General features: G+C 44.6%; 1 protein-coding gene across 12 annotated transcripts in view; it reads left to right on the top strand.

Annotated features, from left to right (window-relative positions):
- Positions 1-17,226, top strand: part of CDC14B (cell division cycle 14B) — a 57,844-nt gene continuing 40,618 nt past the window's right edge. For 8 of the 12 annotated variants that reach the window (XR_014503070.1, XR_014503071.1, XR_014503072.1 and 5 more), the window contains exons 1-2: positions 5-407; positions 16,129-16,222. Coding sequence is in view for 8 of the 12 variants with exons in the window: in XM_083404087.1 (XP_083260213.1) it covers positions 227-407; positions 16,129-16,222 (275 nt within the window). In the remaining 4 variants the exon portion in view is untranslated. Of the gene's footprint in view, positions 408-13,303; positions 13,883-16,128; positions 16,223-17,226 lie in introns of those variants that run through there. The other 4 variants (XR_014503069.1, XM_083404082.1, XM_083404083.1 and 1 more) reach the window with 4 other exon arrangements.

Here is a 17,226-nt window from a genome sequence, read left to right as displayed (position 1 = left end):
GGCGGGAGCGGCGCCCGAGCGCGGGAGCGGCAGCAGCAGCAGCAGCAGCGGCCCGCGGCCGGTTGGGAGCCGAGCGGGGCGGCGCTTCTGGCCGAGACGGCCGCCGGCGCGTCCCGCCGCCCGCCGCCTCCTGCTCCCGCTGGGCTGCGTGAGCCCCGCGAGGGGGGTAAGCGGCGGGGATGAGCGCCGGTGCGCTGCCGCCGCCGTCTCCTCCTCCGCCGCCGCCATGAAGCGGAAGACCTCGGCGGCGGGCGGGCGGCGAAACTCGGCCCCGGCCAGCCTGCCCGACACGCCGCCGCCGCCGGCCGTCAAAAAGACGCGCAGCTCGGCCACGCTGCCCGCTGTCCTGGAGGCGGATGAGCCGGCGCCGCGGCCCCTCCGGAGAGAGCTCTACCTGCAGATCACAGGTGCGGATCGGGGAGAGGGGTGGGCGTGTTGGGATGGGGCGGCTGTTTTTGGGGGTGTGTTGGGATGGGTGCAACCGGGGGTGGGGGGGACTCGCAGATCCGCCTCCCTCGCTTGGAAATCGGCCTCCCGAGTTTACTTCGCGGCGCGGATTTCTCGCCCGGATGCGCGGCGTCCGCGGCTCTCCTTTGCGTCCGCGCGCGGGGTAAACAATGCCCGGGCTTCCTTCGCGTCTCCAAACGTTGCGCGCTACCCGCGATCCCTTGGGATTGAAAATCTGATGCACGAAGGAGCTCCTGATCCCCTCTCAATGTTGTTGTTGTCCTTTGCGTCCGCGCGCGGGGTAAACAATGCCCGGGCTTCCTTCGCGTCTCCAAACGTTGCGCGCTACCCGCGATCCCTTGGGATTGAAAATCTGATGCACGAGGGAGCTCCCGATCCCCTCTCAATGTTGTTGTTGTTGTTGTTGTTGTTGTTGTTGCCTCCGAATGCAAATAGGTCAGACGTTCTCCTCCACCCCCACCCCCTGGTGTTATCCTGATTTCTTCTTTTTCCCCAAAAAATTTTTTTATTGGTTTTCACAACAGTATAAACAAACAAACACATAAGACAAACAAACATAAATGATAGCCTTATTGAAAATTATTAACCTTGTTAAGTGACTTCCTTGCTTCCCCATGGTTGGATTTCATTGCATGTCCTTTTGATGGTTTTCCAAATCACAGTTCTTATAAAATTGAACTTAAACGTTAACATCCTTAGATCTTCGCTTTATGAAATTAAACATATTAATTCATCACTTAACATAAATAAAATCCTAAGCCAAGTAAGTATCTGCAAGCTGTTTTCAGTTAATTTAACTTAACATATTTAACTAAGTAATCATTCAATTTAATCCACTCTTCCTGGAGGAGGAGTATCAGGAAGAGTGGGTGTTATCCTGATTTCTGATCAAATCTTAGAATTCTGTGCATTGCCTTTTGTATAGAGATAGTGGGGGGGGGACTGTCTTTTCCCCTCCTGCAGCTAGTTATGAGCCCTTGGGGGAAATTGCTGCCTCCGCAGAGTCGGTGTGCCTGTGTAGGATAAACAAGACCTCTTTATTGTTGCCTGTTCAATGGGTGCTTATGGGAAGCTTAACATGACTCAAAACTGTCTTGATGATACAAATCCTGGGCAAAAGGACCTCCAGGTTGCTTTGTCACTAGCTCCCTACTTCATAGAAGTGTAGAGTTGGAAGAGACCTCTGGGGTCATCAAGTCCACCCCCTGCAATGCAGGAATCTCAGCGAAAGCATCCATGACAGCTGGCCACATTTTGTCAGAATCTCCTTTCTTGTAATTTTGTTTAAGTCCTACCCTCCAGAGCAGGATAAAACAAGCTTGCTCCATCTTCCACGTGGCAGCCCTTTAGATATCTGAATATGGCTATTATATCTCCACTCAGTCTCCTCTTTTCCAGACTTACCATAGCCAGCTCCTTCAACCATTCCTCATAAGGCTTGCTTTCCAGACCCTTGTTCACCTTGGTGGTCATTACGGTGGGAAGGACTCTGTAGCACTCTTCCGAGTAATGCAGTAGTTCTAAGCTTCTCAGTACAGTATATTTTTAAAAAGGTAAAGGTAAAGGACCCCTGACAGTTAAGTACAGTCACAGAAGACTCTGCCCATTTCATCTACTCAGCAACCCTGTCAGGTAGGTTAGTCTGAAACAATTGACTTGCTGAACATCACCCAGGGAGTTTCATGGCTGAGCAGAGAGATGCAAACCCAGGGACAGCAGTGGCGTAGCGTGGGTTGTCAGCACCCGGGGCAAGGGAAGTAATTTGCACCCCCTAACCCGTGGATTTGCGCCCCCTAACCTGTGGATTTACGCCCCCTAACCCTAACCCCCAGTTGTTGTGCCCGGTGCGTCCGGCCCCCGCTGCACTCCCCACGCTACGCCACTGAGGGACAGTATCCAGCTAAAGAGTTCCGCTAGCACAAAGACTTTTGGGTGACCCCTAAGTCTGGTGGGTTGAAAGTGGGGGCGGGGGGTGGGACCCAGAACAGATTTAGGGGTTGCATGGAGAGAGGAGAGAAAAGGATCCGGAAGTTGCATTGCATACCTTCCTGCACTAGTTGTTTGTTGGGGCAGAATCCAGGTAAACATTTCCACTTGTAGATATATTATAGATATATTACAATATGGCACTACACAGGCCATCACATCAGTGTAAACATTCTAAAACAATGGTAGGCTGAAATTCCTCTTTTCTAGTTAAGAGATGCCTTAACCTTATGAATCACAACATGATTCTCCATCTGCATGTTTTAGATTTCAACATTTTATTGTGTGTATATATGTTTGTACATAAAATTATACCTACAGTATAATAATATAATACACCTACAAAAATTATAATCTGCAGAATGCCCTCCCTTATGTTCTTTTAGAAGCCAGGTAAACAAACACCTTTTTGCCGGGCTTTTAGAGGCTGATAGATTGGAAGTCCCCTTTTCATAATGCTGTAAGTTATGTAACTGATGAGGACTATTATTTTTTGTTTCTATTTCTTAGGCTTTATTGTTTTCATACTACCTTGTTTTTGTAAACCACCATACAGCCATTTTTGCTGAAGGGTAGTATAGAAAGCTTGTGGCAAAAAAATTTTTTTGAATCTACATTCTGACCATGGTTACAAAACATATTTTAAAGAGGCAAACGAAGGCTTGGGCAGGGTTCTGGAATTGAATAACACTCAAGGTTCTTTTCACTCACATGGTTGCTCTTCTGTCTCAGCCTGTCATGCTGGATAGATGGGGAATCATCAAAGGCCGCCAGCAAACTACTACTGAACAGCATCTCTGCTTTATTTGATTGATCTGCTTTCTTTTTCCTCCAGCTTTTTCCTGGAAACGCTGTGTATTGTTCTGATCTGATGCATACATAATTTATCTGCACAAAATGGAGTGGATTTTTTAAAAATCAAAACAAAGAAGCTAATTTTAGTTTAAATTGGATGTTAACACACATTCGGCTGTATTGAGCCTTCAATTACAGTCATTTCAGTGAAACTCTGAAAGTAAGAAACATGTATGAAAGTTTAGACTCATGAGAACAGACCCAAAGGTCTGCTTGCATGAATCAATGGCAGTTTTCCCCACACACAGGGGATTGCCTTGATTTCTGCAGATTTCCCCTCTATAACCCGATCCTGTGCCATTCTAAATAGGTTCCCCCAACCCTTAGGAGCAGCAGGGAGCTAAAGAAAGAAAGAGGTGGGAAAGCCCTGTTCTGTGTGCAGAATTATCTGGATGCAGCCCATGATATCTGAAAACTGAAGCCATGACCTGTGTGGCAAGATTCCCAAGTGATCAGAAGAGCACTTTAAATAGCAATGTAGTTTGGGTCTTATTCTTCAAGTAGTGATCTTCCTTGCACCTATATGGGTGCAAAGAGAGCCAATTTCACCGTTGTTCCTCTGTCTCTAAGCAAATATAAATTCTGCAGTGCAAAAGCCTAGAAGACTAATGTACCTAGAGATTTCAGATTATACTCCTTAGTAATTAAAAGGCTCTGCTTAGTTATAAATGCATACTGCTTTGATTATCATTTCAGCCAATTATTGTGTGGGCTTGTTGAAGAAAAATATAAGTTGGAAAATTAGGCTGAAACCAGTGATTTGATGTAAACATTTTCCTTGGCAGTTTTAAATCAATGTTGCAATCATGAGTTCAGTTGACTCAATTTAACCCATCTAACATACAAAGCATTTAAATTCAGCATGTCTCTGCATCTTGGGTGGAATCTACACACATATAAAAAATGTTGTGAAAATGCTTTTTGGGAGGGAAATGATTTGAAAAATATATTGAATTTGCCTTAGCTCACCATTGCCATCTAGTGTCACATTTGTATAATGCACACACCCAAAACGTTTTATTTGCAGCTGTATAGCCGAGTCCTGGGTATAAAATGGAACTTATATTGAGAAGGCTTCATCTAGATGATGAAAAATTGCACAAGTTTTCACTACAGTTAAACTGAAAATCTTTTGAGTCCAGGAAATGTGCTTTATCAGCACCATGCACCTATTTGTTTTATCTTCTTGCAAGAAAGCAGTGAAGGATTGAATTCAATATAATATTGCATTGTGGATGTGGAAATCAAACATGAGGGGGAAATACAAAATATTAGGAATACAACATAACTAAGGATGTGGCATTAAAAGATCCCTTAAACTGCTGTTGTAGCTTTTATTTCCACCCAAAGTCTTAAAAGCCTTTTTCTATCTAAACTTTGGACTGCTTATAGCTGCTGAATCGAATTTGCTGTTGACAGCTAGCTTTGTGTTTTCTTATCCTTCCACTTTTATTGTTCTTTGAAAGAGGGTATAAATAATGTTTTGATTTTTATGAACAGCATGTAATCAATGGTACATGTAAATGCCCATATAAATATTGCAAGAGTTATGAATAGCATATTGCTTAGAGCTAGATATTTTAAATCATGTAGGGCTTTTGAAGCCCCAAACTCCTTGGTGCTTTATTTTTTATTTAACAAAATGTTTATACTACTTGATTGTAATAGAACCTCTTGGTGGTTTGCAAGAGATATTAAAACTATCAATGAAAAACACTTAAAGCAATTAGAAAATTTAAAACAATTAAGATTAGCTTTAAAAGAGATCAATGTATGTCAACAACTGCATGTCTGGCTAGGTTTGCCTAAGGAAAAATGTTTGTAGCAATGGGTAGGTTGTAAGGCAATTGGACCATAGTGCTAGGCTCTTGAGGCTCAGGCCTGGATAAGCAATAAGCTGCTCATTCTAGTCCCAGTGTTCCTAGTGCCCAGTCTAATACTATTGGTTTTTAACATTTCTCTCTCTCCCTTCATTTCCCCAGTTCTTTGTAAGCCCCCACTTTGCGGGATAACATGATGGAGGAACATCTGAGGGCTGTTTCATCTATTATGTTCTCAACATGCTCTTGTTTTATGCATGCTAATAAACACAGGGCTTAGAAAGTGCAGTTGGTTTCAGATCCCTGATATATGTTACATATACTGGAACCTTTTCAGAAAATTAAAGCCTGGTTGTAAACTCTTGTCTTGGTCAGGTCTCTCCAGTTGTCCATCCATAGAACAGGAATGTCACTCACTTTCTGAAAAGGGATGCAAGGCATGTGGGAGATAATTGTAAAGCACATTACCTCTTAAAAGTGATGCTGCACAAATGGCTAGTAACAACAATAAGTAACAGTCTGTGAATTAAATTCCCAAAACAATTTTCGGAAAAACCCAGGCATTATTTACTCACAGCATTCTCTCTCTCTCTCTCTCTCTCTCTCTCTCTCTCTCTCTCTCTCTGCATTGCTTGGGTGGAAAGTTCTGTTTTCATTTACAGGGCTTTGCATTGTTTGTTCATGGTAGTACAATGTTTACTACGGATATTTTCTGCATTGGATATTTACAGCACTTCTTCAAATGGGCGTACCGACACTTAAAAGTGACTTGGTCCTGTCCAAATAAAAAGGTCATTTGTTATGTCAGTCTGATCTTGTGACAGGCCTAGATAAGTTGTGATCAACATTCCGCACAGCAGCCATGGGCTAGGTATGCCCATTTTGCTGCTTATTTTACATCACACAAAAAAGAAAAAAAAAAGATTGTATGTCTGTGTGCCAAATCCTTTGGCAGGCCATAGTATATAGCTAGTGGTTTTTGTTCAGTTTGGGAGAGCCTAAGTCAGGGGTCGGCAAAGTTTTTGTGGCTTGGGCCACAGTCCCGCAGATGCCGCGGTGGGCCAGAGTATGCGCACGAGTGCACACACATGCGCTATTTCCGCACTCATGCGCTATTTTCTTTCCATTGCGGAGGAGGCATGCACAGCTTCCCATTGGCTACAGGAGCTTCCTGCAGCCAATGGGAAGCCGGCCAGCATCGCGAAAGGTGGTCTCTGCTCTACACTGGTTTAGCACGGTGCATGGGAGCCAACTGAGCGGGCAGCGAGGGTCCATGGGCCAGTTAAATGACCCCCATGGGCCGCTTGTGGTCCATGGGCCTTAGGTTGCCGACCCCTGGCCTAAGTAATGCATGACTCTTATGTGTGTAGAGTTAAATTCACTCTGATTGCTTCTGTGTCAGAATAAATGTTACAAAAAGGCTCAGTATAGCTGGGACTTTGCACATGTCCTGAGAATATGTCTCTGATTTTTCTTGGTGTTGAGCTGGTAATAGAAGATTGCAATGATGGACAGGGAAAGTGTGTCTCCGTGATAATCCCAATACATGTCGCTCAGCAGCATGCTCCCTGACATAAGTTATTCCAGAATCCAAAAACAAATCTGATGCAAAAGAAGAACTTTGATTTGACTAGGAATCTGTAAATGAAATGGTACCCAACGGCCTAAATTTATCAATACTTATTTTGCTATTTTTGGAAAGTCAAGCCATTTCCCTTTCAGCTGGGGGGAAAAGGGCATCTTGCTAATAGACTATAAATAATCAGCGCATGAAGGTTCCCTTTTCACATTTATTTTTGAACTTCTAAGTTCAAACCCAAGTTCAGCTGTACCCCTAAGGCTGGGTTCTTGCCTGTGGCATCTGAGTTTATTAAATGAAGTCACAAAGTCATAGAATCATAGAATCTTTGAGTTGGAAGAGACCCAAGGGCCATCTAATCCAAAGGTTCATGAACTGCTTCCCCTATAACCTGGTGATGAAATGTCAGTTGAGTGCAACCCAGACATTCTCTGAAGAGATCCCTTTGACAATCAATCAATCAATCGTTTTTCCTATAACAGGGTGCACAAAGCAACCCCAGTTGTTTAGCTTTTCAAGGGGATGCTTCTAAGAGGCTAATCTGCATCACTTGGCATCAAAACATGCTACTTTTGCTGCAGACAATGAAAGCTGGCTTCTGTATCCTATACGCTTTAGCTAGATGCCCTCCCTTGCTCCTCTAAGATTCTCCCCTGTTCCTCTAAGTCAGGCTTCCTCAGCCTCGGCCCTCCAGATGTTTTTGGCCTACAACTCCCATGATCCCTAGCTAGCAGGACCAGTGGTCAGGGATGCTGGGAATTGTAGTCTCAAAACATCTGGAGGGTTGAGGTTGAGGAAGCCTGCTCTAAGTGTTTGTTGTTTTGATTTTGGGACTAGAAAGGGACCAGCCAGTGCATTTCTAAAGGGGGCGATCTGCAGCTTTTGCTCAAATTACCGTATTTTTCGCTCTATAAGACGCACCAGACCACAAGACGCACCTAGTTTTTGGAGGAGGAAAACAAGAAAAAAAATATTCTGAATCTCAGAAGGCAGAACTGCAAGAGGGATTGCTGCACAGTGAAAGCAGCAATCCCTCTTGCTGTTCTGGCTTCTGGGATAGCTGCACAGCCTGCAATCGCTCCATAAGACGCGCACACATTTCCCCTTACTTTTTAGGAGGGAAAAAGTGAGTCTTATAGCACAAAAAATACGGTATTTCACATCTACAATCGCTTTGTATGAAGGACCAGTATTATCCTTCTACTATTGATAGGGGGAGGCTGAGAATGGCCTTCCTAAATATGTAAACCATGTCAAGATTTGTACCAGAGGCATCTTGACTTGCACTGCCTGTTGGTAGCCTCCCTGTGTCACCTACCAAAAGACTGCAGGCAGCCACCCTGTGTCACAGACTGCAGACTGCTCTGAGCACTATCTTAAAGGCCTTTTAATATTGGATCAAATGCATTTTGCTCACTGCAGAGTTTGCCTCCGTCTTGGCCTCTTGCCTAATATGTTGAAGTAAGCTGTTAAGATGGGCTTTTGAAATGATAACACAGCAAGATACTATTGCTCCCCTTGGTTTCTGTAGGATACACCACATGGTTCAGAGGAGATCAACATCAGTTTATAAAGGAATGTTCATGTGACCTCCTCAGGCATTCAAAGGATGTGTAAGGGGGTCATGGGGCTCCAAGGGCTAGCCCCCTGACCTATGCACCCAGCAGCTATGCTCCACCTCTCACCATCTTTTTCTTCAACACACGAGAAAGGGCTCCACACACATATCAGCATGCCTTCATAAAGCTCCTCCACATGAGAGGAATCATCCTGGGCCTATCAGAATTTACCTTTACTATTTAAGTACATGGTTGAGAGCCCTGTGCCACAAAAAAAAAAATCACAGCTCCAACCTTCTATCCCTGTAAGAATTCTTTGTCTGCAAAAGACTCGTACTTCCGTAACAGCAACATGAGCAAAGGATGCAATTCTGAGCTTTGCCTGAAGTACACAAGCACATCTGGCAGGAAAGGCAGAAAGATACCTCCTCTGAAATCTGCTTTCTTGGACTAGGAATGTGCCAGGCATCATTATCCTACCTAGGCCATCCAAGCTGGAGCTGCAGCCTAGAGGGCATCTTTTCATCAACAGAGGCAAATGTACCTGGTTTTCAGAGGAACCAGAACTGGTGGCACAGAGGACAAGGAGGCTGGAGACCCTGATCTGATCAAATCTACTTACAGCAAGTCACCCGAGTTGCAAAATAAGAACCATTTTGCTGAAATCAATGGGCAAATTTTGACTGACCATTTAAAAATGGATGTAAATTGTAGAAGCCTGGGCATTGCTGTGAAGAATGCTGAGTTATATTGCAGCTGGTGGGGCTTTTTACAAGGGTTTGAAAATATATGTATGGAACAGGTAACATACAGAAAGAAAAGGAAAATGACCTGTGTAGATCCTAACTAAACCTCAAGTACACCAAAATATTTGGTGGTTCCTTCCCCCAAGAAGAAGAGGGCTAAGAAGTCTTTTAATATTGACAGTCTTGGCCTTCCCAAAAAACATGGAGCCCGATCCTATACACCCTTACTCTGAAGTACATCCAGTGTACTGAGTGAGGCTTATTGCTGAATTAAGTGTGCTCAGGTTTGGGTCAGAGTGGATTTCCCATTTGTGAATATTTACTTAGTACAAAGTGTTCCATAACTCAAGGATATTGCTCTTTAAGTGTCTGTCCTGATTATTACAAGGCTTTCTCATGACACCCATTAGTCACTCTCTTAACTGCAGCACTTACCCTGTAAATATTGATAACTGCTTTACAGAAGTGCTGAAGTCTCAAAGGCACAAAATGAGCTGGAGCTCTTCCCAAATGTGTAACAAAATTAAAGAACTTTCAGAATTAGTTGTGGATGGATGCAAAATGAAAGAGTGACTAGTGAAATAAGGAATGTAACTATTTGTTCCTCTTAGGCTTCAGGTGTGTTGCACTATGGAAGTAGAATGTATCTTAATGGGCAAAGGTAGGGTCATATACCATTTTATCAATGTTGTGATAGTTATCAAAAACACTGTAGCTTACATCTGCACTTCAGTAAATGCATTAAAGTCACTTACTTTTTTAGTATGGACCCTGGATCCCTGAGTGCTGTGACATTACTTGAGAACAGAGACCTTGGGCAAGTTATCTTGGATAACTAAAACAGAAATAGTGATGTTACTCAGAGTAGTCATTAAGAAGGTGGTTGTAATGATGAAAGAGATTGTGATTGTGCCAAACCTTTAGCTTTTGGTATGGTATATAAAGCGAGTTGCAGTACTTTTCAGTTAGCATGCTAAAACAAATATTTGATATCTGAAGAAACTGTAAAACATTGACCCCCTCCTAAAGAAAAGTGTCCATTTTTGGCTCTCCCTTTGAAACTGTCCTCTGTAGACACATCTATTATGGAAGGGTTTAAACATTATTATTTCTACAATTGGTTTCTTTCATAGTAATAGGTGTGGTAAGGAATTGTTAAAATGTTCTGCCATGAGCATTCCTTTAAAGTTAGCACCCTAAAACAACATCTCCACACCCTGCAATTAGCGTCTTAAAACTGCTAATACTTCTTTCATAATATTCTGCCACTTGCTTGGGAAGAAGCAAGTCCTCAGCTTACAAACAAATAAGCACACAATGTTTTCTTTTTACCCATGGATTTTCCCTTTGATGCGCAGCAAAATGAGGACGTGTGTGTAACATGCAGAAGTGAAGAAAAATAAAAGATGTAATTCTAAAAAGGCTGTGCTTTCATAATTGAGACACCTCTATGCTTCCAGGTGTCATAAGAAAGCCGCAGAGATAGTGCAGGATAGTATGCACCCCGGAAACGATCTCTTTCAGCTTCTGCCTTCTGGAAGAAGGTACAGGGTTATAAAGACTAGGACTAGCTGCCTGAGAAACAGTTTCTATCCAAATGTGATTTTTGGATAAACGCAGTGTAAGGTAGTCTCTGTGCGAGTATATTATATTTAATTATGGAGTATCAGAGTTTTTAGAGGGTTAACCAGGCTGGGATAGCAGGCTTGTTGGTTTTTGAATGTCTGATGTAGATTTTTTTTCAATTTCATTGTTCTGTATGGGACAATGACAATAAAGATGATCGTATCGTATCTCACATGCATTCCTCCCCTAGTCTGCAAATGGTATATCCCTCCCCATAAAAAGTTTAGGAACATAGGCAAGTTTCTAAGTAAGACCACTGATCAGTTGAGCTTGGTACTATCACTGCTGGCCACCAGCAGCTTCCCAGGTTTCAGACAGAAATATTTTCCAGCCCTACCAGAAAATGCTGAGAATTGAAACTAGGATCTTCACCATGAGCTATGAGGAAGGGCAGATCCTGGCAATACTCCATTCATCCGTGGCAAGTCTCACAGTAAAGTTCTATAGTGTGAAAGCTTCCCTGTGCCCCTCTGAGGTCACAATTCACCACATCTTGCTGCATTATACTGCTATAGGTTTTCTCAGGATGTGTGCATCATTCTTTAATCTGAAATAACAACAGTTGTTGTTGTTGTTGTTGTTGTTGTTGTTTATACCCTACCTATCTGGCTGGGTTTCCTCGGGCACTCTGGGCTGCTCCCAGCAGAATAGTAAAAACACGAGATAAACACTTGACAGTCACTTGAAATAAAACACAAAGCATCACACAAGCCAGTTTCCCTGTTGCTGACAAAAAGCCAATTCATTTATTAGATTTCCTAGCTATGGAATCACCCCCCCCCCCCCAGTGCCATTTTCTTTTCCAGGGGAATCCATGCACTGTAAATCTCAACATGCATTATCAGTTCCCCTCCTTTCTACATTTAAAGGTGGGAGTCTGATTTATGGGAAAGCAGCTCACATGTGGAAGCTTTGATAGAGAGAGAATTGGACTAGGACGCTAGTTCAAACGTCTGGGTGCGCTTAGCAAATTACTCCCTATGTTTTTGCTCTCGTTAAAATGGAAACGTTAGCAAGCCATACCATAAAACTCTTGAGGTTTTGCACAGCACTTTGCTCACGCTGAGGTGCCAAAGAGGTGATACTTAGTGTTTATACAGTGCTATGAATTGTTCAGAAGTTAACCATATTGTAACTGTTTTAGCAAACCTGTAACTTTGTTGTTGGCATACATCTGCCTCTAGAGACAATGGAGTGTGCTTGGGAAGTCAAAATGCTTCAGTGCCTACCCCAAAAGAAGTCAGTCACCCCAAAGGTACCACCCCTCCCCTATCACCCCATACGCCTGTAAATTAAATCAGGGTTCTTGCCCCCATTTTACAGAAGGGGCTGAGGTTGCGAGAGAGACTCTTGTGTGGCTTCCAAGGAACCATACTAGGAATTGCACAGCCCCCTGCTTTTATTGTGCAATCCTGTGCATGGTTCCACAGAAGTAAATCTAAACTGTACTTATGCATTGCAACTTTTGCCAAAGCTATGCTGGAGCATGTGAAAGAGTGTTCTCAAACAATATACACAAAGTATCAAATGTGGTGACAGTAATAATAATGCAAAAAAACACCACCACCACAAACTGGCTTATAAATATAAAACCAAATTTACTAGAATAATAGCTAGAATAGAGATAGATTTGTAACCATTCAAGTAACAAACATACCGTACTAAGGTGCCATGTGCAAAACAAAGGCTGGAGATACTGTAGATACAAGCTGTACATTTATCCACTCCATGTTTACAGTATCTCCAGGCTTTGTTTTGCACATGGCACCCTAGTACAGTATGTTTGTTGCTTGAATGGTTACAAGCCTATTCTAGCTATTATTCTAGTAAATTTGGTTTCATACTTATAAGCCAGTTTGTGGTGGTGGTGTTTTGTTGCATTATTCTCCAACAATGCCTTCCAGCTAAAATGTTTTGAGGGTACAGTGGTACCTCGGGTTAAGTACTATAATCCTGAAACTGTTCTTAACCTGAAGCACCACTTTAGCTAATGGGGCCTCCTGCTGCTGCTGTGACACCGGAGCATGATTTCTGTTCTCAACCTGAAGCAAAGTTCTTAACCTGAAGCACTATTTCTAGGTTAGTGGAGTCTGTAACCTGAAGCGTATGTAACCCGAGGTACCACCGTATTTGGGAGCCGCCTTGAGCACCTCATATTGCGTAAAGGTGGGATATGAGAACTCTTACTTCTGTTGTTGTTGTTTTTTTAAAAAAAAAACCCATTATTTTGTTAAAACACACCCAATGTTTCCTCTTGTGAAACCTTAGCCATCTGTTGCTCTCTTGTTTTAGTCTGGAACAAACCACATCCCACCTATTTCTCTGAGGAGACTCAAGATGGCTACGGGGCCGCGATAAAAATGAGACAGACTCCCCCAGCCGCTTACATTCAAATCAACAAATCCCAGCAGTAGAAAAGCAAGGCAGAAGTTTCCAGAATGGCTGCCTAACTTAATTGAAATTCGCGTTGGTTTAGCGCGGGCCAAGGAAAGCAAAGAGGCGGTGGCGGGGGGCTTTTTTTTGAGTTTTGTGGCTTCGTCCAAGGCCCCTTGGAAGCTGCAAGAGCCTGCCTCAGATATTGTCGCGGAGGGGAAAAAGCGAGCGAGGCGCCTCAAATGTCGTCGTGGAGGGGAGAGGTTTCTGGCCGGCGGTGCGCAAGTCTGCGCGTCGCTTCAGGCGGCGAGGCGAGCCACCCGCAGCCGCCCACCAAGGAATGGAGCTCGGCTTGCCAAGTCCCTGGGCGAGCCCGGCTACTGCGTATCCCCCCGTGGGCCAGCTCTCCTGGCGGCGGCGGCTGCTGGGCTGGGGGAAGCAGGGCCGTGCCCCGCTCGGAAGGCGAAGGGCGGCTGCTGCTGCTGCCTCCGGCTAGCGGGAGCGGCTCTGCCCCGTTCGCCAGCCAATGGCAGCAGCGGCGGGGAGGCCTCCAGAGCCGCTTCACCGACGGGGGTGGCTTTTCTCCTCAAGTCGCCTGCGCTTCCCCGCGGCCGGGCGAGTCCCCCCCACCCCTCGGGCTTAGGACCGGGCGCGCTCTCGGAGCGGTGGGCGGCGGCGGAGGCTCCGCAGCGCGTTTCTTGAGGAAAACTTTCCGGAGCGAGGAGGAGGAGCCCTTGGTTGTCTCCGCGGCCCCGCAGCCATTTCCAGCGCGCTCCGCCTCGGCTCTCCCAGCCTCGCCCGCCTTCGCTTCATGCCTGTAAACAATGAACGCCGGGAAGGACTTTCGCCTGTGCGCGGAGGTGGCGAAAGGTGAGGAGGGGAAAACAAGGCTTGGGAAACGGAGCCGGGCGGCGGGCGGGTTTCTTTGGCTGGACTTTTTGGCCCTTTAAAGACTCGCAGAAGTTTCCCGGCCAGCGTGTGAACCCGGGACGCCGGGCAGCAAGCAGGGCGACTCCTCGGCTGCTCGTGGCGTGGATCAGACCCCGCTGGGGTTTATTTTTCCCCCCAAAATTTTTTATTTTGGATTCAATGTTTGTAATTTTTGTTATGATTTTGCATTGAAAATTAAAAAAAAATTATTGGTTTTCCAAATTTATGACAAAGATATATATAAAAAAATCAACAAACAAACATATATCCTAACTGTAAAAAATCCACTTTTGTTATCATTGTTGGGTGACTTGCTGGAATCCCCCTGGCTGAGTTTCCATATAAATCATTGTAGCAGTTTTCCAAAACTAGTTTCACATAACATTTTCTTGATCCATTAACATCTTTCTTTCTTTTCATTTTGACTTTTATCATTCGACAACATCACATATTTAAATCCTAGGCCAATCTGTTACTCGCAAGTAATTCCATTTAAGTTATCTTAACATATTAACGAAATAATCTTTAAATTTCTTCCATTCCTCTTGATATTCCTCCTCCTTCTGGTCGCGGACTCTTCCGGTTAGCTCTGAGAAATCCATCACCTTCATCAACCCGCTGGGGTTTATACCCTGTTTGCGAGAAGTTTGGCGGGGGTGGGATAGAAGTGACAATCTCGCAGCGAGTGTCGTTGCGTAACAAAAGGAGCCCTGGACTTTCCTTTCCTCGAGCTTCGTCTTTTATATAAGCCGTTTAAATTTGGCGTCTTTGTTTGGCGTTAAATGCAAGTGGTTTGTGGTTATTAGCTGCTTTGCAAAAAGGATACAAACTGCAGGCTGCCGGCAGCTGTCTGTCTGCTCTTGGGGGTGGGTGGCTGGGTAGACTGCGTTTGTAAATACTGTGCACACGCGAGCAAGCAAATCTGCTGGTGCAACACCCCATTGCAGTGGAAATAAAACAGAAACCTCAAGAGAACAAAACGGATGAATCTGAGAATACAACCCAGCCCTAGCTATGTAAGCTCCCTTGACTTCAGGAGGGTTTTCTTCCCTGCTCTAAGGCTAGGATGTATATAATTCAAGGCCTGTGACTCTTCCAAGGAAAACATGTTTATTACTGTGTTGCACCACGGCCTTACAGGTATTTACTCGGAAGTAAGTCCCCTTGGAAATGGCTAGGGCTTCCTAGTGGGGCAAAGACTAGTTGATTTAAATCAATTTGGCAAAGAATCTACTGGGATCCTACAGGCTGGCATGCTCATCTGTTTGGCTTGGAAATGTTTTAGAGTGCTGCTTTTGTTAATCAAGAGGTTTTTGTGAAATGATTGCTTTTCATTCAAAAGTGAACTTAAAAAAAACCAACACCTCCTCATTCTTCCTTCACAGTTGCATTTCATGCTTCCTCCAGTAATTTAGAGATAGCCGTAAGGGTATGATCAAAGCCACTAGTTTGACCTGTGCTCTGACCCAAACAGACTTTTAAGTGAATAATAACATATTTTCTTTGTTTCCCCCTCCTCTTTGCCTTTAGCAAAACAAAAACAAAGCCCAAAGCACACATTTTAAGCAAGTTTGATTGCATGTAAACGATGTGAAGGGGAATTTGCTAAAGAGTAGGGTTTCTAGACCCACCACAATGTCCACTTATTAGGTGTGGATATCTGCAAGGGAAAGTCTCTGCATGTTGTGGTATTGAGGCACAGAGGGAGGAAAAGCCTAGGCTTTTTCTTGCAAATGTCCATTCCTATAATGCGTGGATTCTGGAGTGGAGCCGGTGTCATTGCAGAAGCACACAGCCCTGTTCTACACATTGTTCCCCTTAATAAAACGCATACATGAGGGCGGCTTTAGTAATGTATGATTTCCTTCTCACAGTGAAACTAAGCGGTGTTCTGGTCTCTGAACCACCCTGTGAAGTAGGTTGGAAGAACTTTGCCTGAAACCGCCCACTGAGCGACATAGGTCAATGTGGGTTTGAGCCTGAGCTTCCTACATCCACACATAGCATTTTGGTCACTTAATTCACCACCATGACCAGCTGTTAATGTTTTATGTTGCCTGGCACAAGAGCATATCCGGTTTTTTTATATCTGCAGCTGTAACTCAGTTCAAATATGATCAACATATTTGCAGATATATTGGCTTTCATGACAGATACTAGTTTCATGCCTGTTTTTTCAATTTCAGATCGTGTTTATTTTGCCATTCTCTTCCACAAACCAAAGAGTGGTAGCTCAAGCACACATTATTTCTGCGTAGATGATGAATTTGTATATGAGAAGTAAGTATAATATTATTCCCTTGTTCTTCAACACAGTGAAATAAAGCGGCATGAGGATGTAATAGGAATCTTTATCAGAACAGGTATTATTATAATATCCCTGTCCCTGAAGGGAAAATGTAATGGGAGAAATTCAGCAAAGCACTACGGCAATCATTCAGTCAGTGCAAGTGTTTCAGCTTGCCAGACAAACCATTTCCCCTCTCCTCCCCCTATACACTGTTCTGGGTGTTCTCCCACCCACCCTCTGAGTCATTTGGGGGAGGCACAGGGGAAGAGACGGAGGAAAAGCCCCTTGTACCAGCAGAAGTCCTTGTGCATGCTTCCTTCCACTAGCAGGACTCATCAGTTGAATCTGGCCCATAGGCAGTGGCGTAGCGTGGGTTGTCAGCAAGGCAAGTAATTTGCGCCCCCTAACCCGTGGATTTGCGCCCCCTAACCCTAACCCCCAGATGTTGCGCCCGGTGCGGCCGGCCCCCCCTGCACCCCCATGCTACGCCACTGCCCATAGGATCCAGTAAGATGGTTGAAGGTAACCAAACAATGTAAGAACATCTCTGCTGGACCAAACCAAAGGACTGTCTGGTCTAATATCCTGTTCCCCACAGCGGCCAACCAGATGCCTATGGGAAGCCTATAAGCAGGATGTGAAGGCAACGGCCCTCTGCCGCTGTTGTTCCCCACCAGTAGTATATTGCTGGGGAGCCATACTGCTTCTGAGCCTCTGTTGCCTCCACTAGTAACCATTGATGATTCCATCACAGTGGTACCTCTGGATGCAAACGGGATCTGTTCCGGAGCCCCGTTCGCATCCTGAAGTGAACGCAACCCACGTCTGCATGTGTGCGGGTCGCGATTCGCTGCTTCTGCGCATGTGCGTGATGTCATTTTGAGCATCTGCACATGCGCGAGTGGCGAAACCCGGAAGTAGCACATTCTGTTACTTCCGGGTCGCCGCGGAGTGCAACCCGAAAATGCTCAACCTAAAGCAACTGTAATTAGTT

The sequence above is a fragment of the Podarcis tiliguerta genome (assembly GCF_965153285.1).
Source record: "Podarcis tiliguerta genome assembly, chromosome: 11".
NCBI lineage: Eukaryota > Metazoa > Chordata > Lepidosauria > Squamata > Lacertidae > Podarcis > Podarcis tiliguerta.
The sequence above is the reverse complement of the archived record's forward strand: the minus strand, read 5'-3'. Positions and strand labels throughout refer to the sequence as shown.